The sequence below is a fragment of the Choloepus didactylus genome, chromosome 18 (genome assembly GCF_015220235.1).
Source record: "Choloepus didactylus isolate mChoDid1 chromosome 18, mChoDid1.pri, whole genome shotgun sequence".
In the NCBI taxonomy this organism is placed as follows: Eukaryota; Metazoa; Chordata; class Mammalia; order Pilosa; family Megalonychidae; genus Choloepus; species Choloepus didactylus.
In genome coordinates, this window is record NC_051324.1 from 8,066,365 (window position 1) to 8,075,090 (window position 8,726).

At 46.1% G+C, this 8,726-nt stretch overlaps 1 protein-coding gene across 1 annotated transcript in view; it reads left to right on the top strand.

Moving 5' to 3' along the window:
* Positions 1-7,206, top strand: part of LOC119513346 (myosin-3) — a 46,191-nt gene extending 38,985 nt beyond the window's left edge. The window contains exons 29-41 of the mRNA XM_037808478.1: positions 1,033-1,151; positions 1,342-1,538; positions 1,890-2,073; positions 2,736-2,901; positions 3,220-3,344; positions 3,828-4,136; positions 4,256-4,459; positions 4,535-4,660; positions 5,622-5,792; positions 5,886-5,990; positions 6,140-6,235; positions 6,345-6,482; positions 7,095-7,206. Of these exons, the coding sequence (XP_037664406.1) occupies positions 1,033-1,151; positions 1,342-1,538; positions 1,890-2,073; positions 2,736-2,901; positions 3,220-3,344; positions 3,828-4,136; positions 4,256-4,459; positions 4,535-4,660; positions 5,622-5,792; positions 5,886-5,990; positions 6,140-6,235; positions 6,345-6,482; positions 7,095-7,121 (1,967 nt within the window). The 3' untranslated portion in view covers positions 7,122-7,206. The remainder of the gene's footprint in view (positions 1-1,032; positions 1,152-1,341; positions 1,539-1,889; positions 2,074-2,735; positions 2,902-3,219; positions 3,345-3,827; positions 4,137-4,255; positions 4,460-4,534; positions 4,661-5,621; positions 5,793-5,885; positions 5,991-6,139; positions 6,236-6,344; positions 6,483-7,094) is intronic.
* Positions 7,207-8,726: the final 1,520 nt, after the last annotated feature.

The window sequence follows — 8,726 nt, forward strand, 5'->3', positions numbered from 1 at the left end:
ACATCAAGCAATATTTGTCCTTATGTGCCTTGCTTATTTCACTCAGAATAATGTTTTCAAGGTTCTTCCATGTTGCAGCATGTCTCAGAACTTCATAACTTCTTATGGATGAATAATATTCCATTGTGTGTATGTACTACATTTTGTTTATCCATTCATCTGTTGATGGACACTTGGGTTGTTTCTAACCTTTGGCTGTTGTGAATAATGCTGGGGTTTTTTTTTTTGTTTGTTTATTTCTCAAAAAATTTTTTTTAAATTAAAAAAAAAAAAGAATAAGAAAAACAAATATCCTAAAATAACTACGTTGCTTCCTATATGCCCCATAATGCTGTTATGAACATTGGTAACATGGCCAGTTTTTATAGGTTCTTGGTGGGCAATAAGAATATGGGGGAACGTTATTTGGGGTTTTAACTGGAAAATATGGTTCCAGCCAGAGCTGGTTCTCTGGTGCATCATCACACATGAATCAACCAACACAAGTGAGAAAAGAAGTTTAGTTGCCACATGTATAATAATCCTTTGGGATTTACCTCTGGAATCATAAACACCCCACACACCATTTTTTTTTTTTTTAATCTCTTAACCTCTTTATCAACTTACAATATTCACTCAAGAGTCAAACTTCAAGTAACTAGAGATAAAAAGTCTTAGGGAAAGCAGTATTTCCTTTAATGACAAATTAACGAACAGTTGCAAATTCCAGCCCCTCGGAGATCTGACTTGGGTGTTGTTAGGTGCTTCTGGGAAATGTTTCAAATTCTACAACTGTTCTTAATGGGTCTTAATGATAGAAGGCAGTCCAAGCTTCCAGTAGTTTACAAAAATATCAAGTTGAGTTTTCAGTTTCCTTTTAATGGATGCATCCTTTTTCCCCTAGGAAAGAACCACACCTGAAAATTTACTCTTTCTCCAACTCTTAGTACAGTGCCTTACATGCAGTAGGAACTTGGTAAATGAATAGATGGATGAATGAATGAATGGATGAATGGATGGATAAATAAATAAAATATTTCCTTCCGGACACAGGTGAGCTGAGTCGCCAACTAGAAGAAAGGGAAAACATAGTATCCCAACTTTCCAGGAGCAAGCAAGCATTTACCCAGCAAATAGAAGAGCTTAAGAGGCAGTTAGAAGAAGAGAGCAAGGTATGGTGTCCGAGGGAGTGCTCCCTTTTCCCAATGTTCATGTAGCACGTGCAGAAAATAAAAAAATAAACAAACAGGAAGCAACTTTATTCAGTAGATGATGAGAGCAGAACCAGACTGGAATCATATCATGGACATGGCCCTAACATTTTAATTGATGGAATGCTCTCCTCTCTTGTGACACCCACAGGCCAAGAACGCCCTGGCGCACGCCCTGCAGTCCTCCCGCCACGACTGCGACCTGCTGCGGGAACAGTACGAGGAGGAGCAGGAAGCCAAGGCCGAGCTGCAGAGGGCGCTGTCCAAGGCCAACAGCGAGGTTGCTCAGTGGAGGACCAAATACGAGACGGACGCCATCCAGCGCACGGAGGAGCTGGAGGAGGCCAAGTAGGCAACGCTATTTGTGTTTAGAAGCCCTGGAACCCTTAAACAATCACATGGGAGGGGACACTGACTTTGGAACCACTTGGGAATGAATTTGTTTCGCTGCTAGATGTTTCCCCATCTCATCTGTCTTTTCATGCAGTGATGTACCATTAGAGGGACCTGGGATTAGCTTATTTCATTAAGACAAACAACTTTGACCTTTGGTAGAGACAAGGCAGGTTACTGATCACTGATTTCAGGCACACACAAAAATTCTCCTGGGTTTGTGAAGGCAAATGAATAGTGATGACTAGTGATGTTCAAGAGTATTGAAACTTAAATAGCATCTGCTTCTCTTTCACATTCCTTAAGGAAAAAACTTGCTCAGCGTCTTCAAGATTCTGAGGAACAGGTTGAGGCAGTGAATGCTAAATGTGCTTCCTTGGAAAAGACCAAGCAGAGGCTGCAAGGAGAGGTTGAGGACCTGATGGTTGATGTTGAAAGAGCCAACTCCCTGGCTGCTGCTCTGGACAAGAAGCAGAGGAATTTTGACAAGGTGTGGGGTCAGCTCAAGGCTGTCTGAACACCAGGATGTGGGGAATGCCTAGTAGTCACGGAAAGAGGAAACCTGGGGCCCAGTCCCGACTCTACTGCCACCAGCCCTGTGCCCTTGGGCAAGTCCTTGGACTTAGTGGGCTGCAGTTTCCTCATCTGTAAAATGGAATGGGATGGGAGGAGGGTGGAGGGCCCTTTCAAACACTTTCAGGAGACAAATCAGTTTCTACAATGTTGTTCAGCCACAAACATTTTTCCTTCCATCATCCAGCTGATCTACCTGGGACTGACAGGTGGGAACCTAACTTAGGCCCCTCTAGGGAATCCCACTTTCAGAATGGCAAATGAAGTTGGTTTAAATCAATGTTTTAATGACATATTGGAAGACCAGGGCCATTTCCATACTAGGAAAAGGGCACCCATGCCCAGCTAATTCTCTCAATGGATCTATTTGCTTTTTGGAGAATACAAAGAGAATACAAATGTACAAGAGTACATTTATGAAATGAAATCTTGGTTAGTCCAATAATCAAGGACAAGGAGCCAGGCAAGAAAAACCAAGTCTAGCACCAACTCTAAGCATCTTTGCCTTAATGGTTCTATTTGGTTGAAGTCTGGGGGAGCAGTGCTCATCACTGGGGACCCTTCCACCCTGCATTCCAGGTGCTAGCCGAGTGGAAGACCAAGTGTGAGGAGAGCCAAGCAGAGCTGGAGGCGTCTCTCAAGGAGTCCCGTTCACTGAGCACCGAGCTCTTCAAACTGAAAAATGCCTACGAGGAGGCCTTGGACCAGCTCGAAACCGTGAAACGAGAAAATAAGAACTTAGAGCGTAAGCAGTTTGAAACAGTCTGAAGCATCCTCCCTTGGTGCTCTGCTGCCAGAGAGTGTGCTAGAGTGGGCCTGACTTCATTACTCAAGTCCTGTCATCAGATCCACTCATTTCCTACATGCATGTCCATTGGTGTGTGAGCAGAAAATGTTCATCATCGGAGGGGTTGTTTTGAGTCTCTCGACCCAGTGTCTTATCTTTAGGGAATAGGAGTCCTTAGCATTGTAAACACCTAGTTGGAGAGCAGTTAGTTGGCGCTCACCATGCCCAGAAACCTGTGAAGAGCTGTTCACATGCAACCGAAACTCGTTTTTGCAGAGGAGATAGCAGATCTCACAGAACAAATTGCTGAAAATGGGAAAACCATCCATGAACTGGAGAAATCAAGGAAGCAGATCGAGCTGGAAAAGGCTGATATCCAGCTGGCTCTTGAGGAAGCCGAGGTGAGCGGGGACAGTGGGGAGGCAGCAGTGATGATGGTGGAGTCCACCTCGGGGCTAGCTGGTCCCACTCTGTCTTCATTTCTGCTGCTGTGATTTCCCCTGCTCCTTTTCCTGTCAAATGGCACAACTGTGAGGTGGAGTGGAATAATGCCTGTGAATTATCTTGAATTCTTTGGAGAAAATCGTTGCATTAAAAATAGGTCTAAAAATGAGATTTTACAAAACATTTTAGATGACTTTAAAATATTTATAAAGTGCTTTAAGCTGCTAAAAATAGGATTTAAATACATTATCATTGTTTTATGGTACAATTAAAAAGAAATAACAATGATACAGATTTTATTTCTGCACTGAAGATAAATCAAGGATTTTTTAAAAGAGAATGTTGACTATCACAGAGTGAGAGTAAGGAAACTTTGTTACCCCCAAAGGGCAGTGTAGCAGGCTCTGCCCCTATTTCTGTTTGGTTTGTGTTCTTTCAAGGCCGCGCTTGAGCACGAAGAGGCCAAGATCCTCCGCATCCAGCTTGAATTGACACAAGTGAAATCAGAAATTGATAGGAAGATCGCCGAGAAAGATGAGGAGATCGAGCAGATGAAGAGGAACTATCAGCGAATGGTGGAGACCATGCAGAGCGCGCTGGACGCAGAAGTGCGGAGCAGGAACGAGGCCATCAGGATCAAGAAGAAGATGGAGGGGGATCTGAACGAGATCGAGATCCAGCTGAGCCACGCCAACCGCCAGGCCGCAGAGACCCTCAAGCACCTCCGGAGTGTGCAGGGACAGCTGAAGGTTGGCGAAAGCCCCTCGCTGGCAAAACTTCACCTGCCCTCCAATCTCAAAGGTGCAGGCGAGGCCTGGGGTCCTGATACCCCAGTTTGAAATAGAATTTGCCTTTTCTCTCCGGCTAGGACACCCAGCTCCACCTGGACGACGCTCTCCGGGGCCAGGAGGACCTGAAGGAGCAGCTGGCGATCGTGGAGCGCAGAGCCAACCTGCTGCAGGCCGAGGTGGAGGAGCTGCGGGCCTCCCTGGAGCAGACGGAGAGGGCCCGGAAACTGGCTGAACAAGAGCTTTTGGATTCCAATGAGAGAGTCCAGCTGCTGCACACCCAGGTAAGGGAAGAGGGGGAGAAGATACGAGATTCCAGCTTCAGATACCCCAGGGTAACACTCGCTTCTCTCGCTCAGAACACCAGCCTCATCCATACCAAGAAGAAGCTAGAGACCGACCTCACACAGCTCCAAAGCGAGGTTGAAGATGCCAGCAGGGACGCCAGAAATGCCGAAGAGAAGGCCAAGAAGGCAATCACGGATGTAAGGCTTTTCCTTCCTCAAGATCTGTGTTTCATTAAAGTCCACTTCCTGCCTCCCACCTTGAGATACTTCCCATTAGAATTATCCCACAGGTTGACAATTCCCACAGGTTAGGGCCTCCCCAGGACACACGTGGTGTGGCCTTCTGTTCCAAACTGCTCCCCACCTCCCTCGAACTCAGTTTGTTCCCTCCTGCACGTTTAAAAGCTGGGTATGACAAATAATGGGGCATAGGAAAAAAGGCAGAAAGGGATTGTATGCTGATTCTTTCCTTATGCCCTCTGAAAGGTGCATTCTTTCTTTCAACATGTCATTCCAAATATCAAAATATCAGAGCAAGACTTATTAGCTCATCAGATGTCCAGATCCCACCTCATTTCAAGCTCCCCGGAGCCAGCACCTCCCCCAGCCCCCAACTGTCTTCCTGCAGTTGAGGCCTTCTCGCCGCCAGCCACAGCTCCCACAGCGCCATCTGCTGCCGGGTGGGAGAACATCACCTCTCAACTCAATTTTGCTCACCTGCACGTTCTCACGTCACCTCTATTCTCAACAAGTCTTCCCTTATTCTCACTATTCCCAAACTTGTGATTCTGAGTATCAAATCAATCTTCTCCAAGTCTTCTATATTTTTCCGTATAGAAAATATATTTTCTGTTCGATGGTGATAATGAAAGAAATAATTTCCTTGGAGGTGGGGGAAAGATTCCCAGGAGGCCAGTTTAAGAAAGGGAAGGAGCCATTTCCACCCAGTCCCTGAAGATTGCATTTCTTAGGTTATTTCCTAGAACGGGTGCAGCTGTCCTCATAGTCCACCGTGAAAGGATGCTCTCAATCACTGTCTTACATATCGTCTGTTGCCTTCGGCCTGGTCTCTGGTCCTCCGTGGCACCCAGGTTTGACAGCTCCCATGCCCTTGATCTTTGTCTGCATCTTAGTGGGTGTGATTTGCTTTGCTTTTCAGGCTGCCATGATGGCCGAGGAGCTGAAGAAGGAGCAGGACACCAGCGCCCACCTGGAGCGGATGAAGAAGAACCTGGAGCAGACGGTGAAGGACCTGCAGAACCGTCTGGATGAGGCCGAGCAGCTGGCCCTGAAGGGCGGGAAGAAGCAGATCCAGAAACTGGAGACGCGGGTACTTGCGGGGAGAACCCCAGCCTGAGCAGAGCTCCTCAGCCGCCCCCACTCGTGCTACAGCCCTGGACTGATTTCCCAACTGTTTCCCCAGATCCGAGAGCTGGAGTTTGAGCTTGAAGGGGAGCAGAAGAAGAACACAGAGGCTGTCAAGGGCCTGAGGAAATACGAGCGGAGGGTCAAGGAGCTAACGTACCAGGTGAGTGGGGAGGAAGGCCGTACAGTGCAAGCGCTCGCCTGGATTCTCTCACCACAGTATAGGTGGATATTCAGCCCCCGAAATCTGGCTGGGTCCTGTGCAACTATGGACCCCCCTCTCTCGTTACATTCTCATCTTCTCATTCTTAGAGTGAAGAGGACAGGAAGAATGTGCTGAGGTTACAGGATCTGGTGGATAAACTGCAAGTGAAAGTGAAATCCTACAAGAGGCAGGCCGAGGAGGCTGTAAGTCATAGAAATTTGTGGTTTGAGACCAGAAGCCTTTCCCATTTCTCACAGTGAGCTCTAACAGAGCTGTATGCTCATTGCATCTGCCTGGGATGTTGGGTTTTAGGATGAACAAGCCAACGTTCATCTCACCAAATTCCGAAAAGCTCAGCATGAGCTCGAGGAGGCTGAGGAACGGGCCGATATTGCAGAATCTCAAGTCAATAAGCTTCGCGCTAAGACCCGAGACTTCACCTCCAGCAGGGTAAGTCACTCCGTGGGCGCTTGATGGAGAGCAGCCAGCGTGTGCCAGGGGAGTGGCTCCAGGGCTGCTGGGAAGAGCTACAGCGATAGAAAGTTTGAGCTGGAAGGATCCCTCGTAAAGCCTTTAGTTTAGAACTGGGGAGTCTCAGGCTCAGGAAAGAAGGGGTTTGCTTAAAGTCACTTAGCTGAGTGGGGGCAGAGTCCTGCTAGAAACCAGGTCTGTTGGCACCAAAAAAAAAAAAATGAAAAAAATGAAAAAAAAAAAAAATGAAACAGGTCTTGAAAAGGGTGAATGAGCTTTGCCCCACTGAGCTCTTTCAGGCGCCCCCTGCTGGCTCCAGGGAGGCTGCTGCAGGCGCGCCCTCTGCTGGCTGAGCTGGGTCACTGCGCCTGCAGGTGCACGGGCTGGTTCTCTCGGAAGGCCAGTTTCCCAGGCTCGGGGGGGGGTACTTCCTCCATGTACACAATCATATCTCCTCTCGAGGTCCAAAAGATATCCTTGTGTTCTCCTGCTGGCGTGTACGAGCAACCCCGTGATGACTGCCAAAAGAGGGGGGCAAGAGGAGGTGTGTCTGTCATCTGACATAACTAAAAATGCCTCTTTTCTTTCCAGCTGGTAGTCCATGAGAGTGAGGAGTGAGTGATGCCCTTCTGGGACAGGACAGAAAATATGCAAAATGTGTATTTTCATGGTTCCTGACCATTAGACTTCATTTTCATGTGGCTGCTTGTCACATGCAATAAACTTTGCTTTGTTTTCAATTTGGGACAATTACATTGTATTTATTCCCCTGTTCCCCATGGGGATGGTTCATCGTTGGCAATTTTTATGCCTAATGTTAAAATCTCTGTAAGCAGATGACTTGATGAGTTCAGTTGGTGTGTATATGATATAGGGAGGGAGAGATTGCTTTTGGTTTAGATTTGAGATCAGATCAGAAAGCAAAAATATATTCCTAGGTTAACACTGCTCTGCGGGATGGGGCGTGTCCAGCAACCTTCCCTTGACATTGCATGAAGGAATCACAAAGATCGGGTTCAGGAAAACCCTGTCTGAAGTTGAATAGTGTGGGAAGGAAAGGGGACCAGGTTCCCCTCTTCTAATTGCATCAGAGAGGCTATCTGGAATTTAGTCAATATTTGTTGGGCAGTTGCTCCACGCAAACGCTGTGCTAAGTCCTGGGAACACACAAAAGAATAAAATGGTCTCTGGTCCCTTTGAGGGCTTACAGCCTAAACCTGCCACTGAGTCCTGTTGCTTAGCCAGAGCTGCACCATTTCAAAGTTGCACAACAGAAACTCTCACCACTTGCCCAGGATAAGCCTGTCTTTACCTTAAGAGGGAAATTACTGAAGGAGGTCGGAATATCGGAATAACCATCTGGTTAACCTGCCCCACGAACTAGCATCTTACTTACTAGGATCCTGAATTGGTCAAACAAGCTGTTAAAAATAAATATTCCAAATGGAGAATTTGGCTACTGAGTGAATATTTGATTATGATAAAGAATTATTGTTACTTTTTAAGGCATAATGTGATACTGTGGTCATGTCTTTTTAGGAGTCCTTATTTTCTAATAATACATACTAAAATTCTTACAGAATAAGAAAAAATGAGTCATGTTTGAAGTGAACATGTTTTACAGAATTTCAGACTTAATTGATACAAGAGGCCCCAATGCATTTTATGCAGAACCAGGCCATGAACTTGAAAATCTCTGATGCTGTAGGATGTGACATGCCCACCTAGGGGCAGAGTAATATTTCACCCAAAGGAGAAGGTGAGAAGTAGGGTTCAGGTAGCTACCTATGACTAGTTCTATTAGGCTCTGATTTGGTGAAGGATATAAGTGGGAAAATTAATTTTGTAAGAGTTAATATTATGATCAATTTTACTAGAGTTCATTTATTCCATAGAGCAAAAGATGCCCATGACTATAGAAAATGTAAGTTCTCTATTACTGAGGAGAGAAAAATGAAAGCCTGTAGCTCCATCCAAATAAGGTCCTGTGGTACCACACAAAGCAGGAGAGGGAGGGCTTGTCTAAGGATGGAGGAGGAGGATGATATCAGCCACTATTTACTGAACTCTTCCCATGTGCACTTAGCAAGCATTTTCTCATGCCATCTTTCTAACAACTCAGCGATAAGCCTGCTTTGCAGATGAAGAAGAAACTGGAACACAGAGGAACTTGCTCAAGGTCAAAATGGCTGAGTTGAGATTCTCTCTAAATCCGAGTCTGGG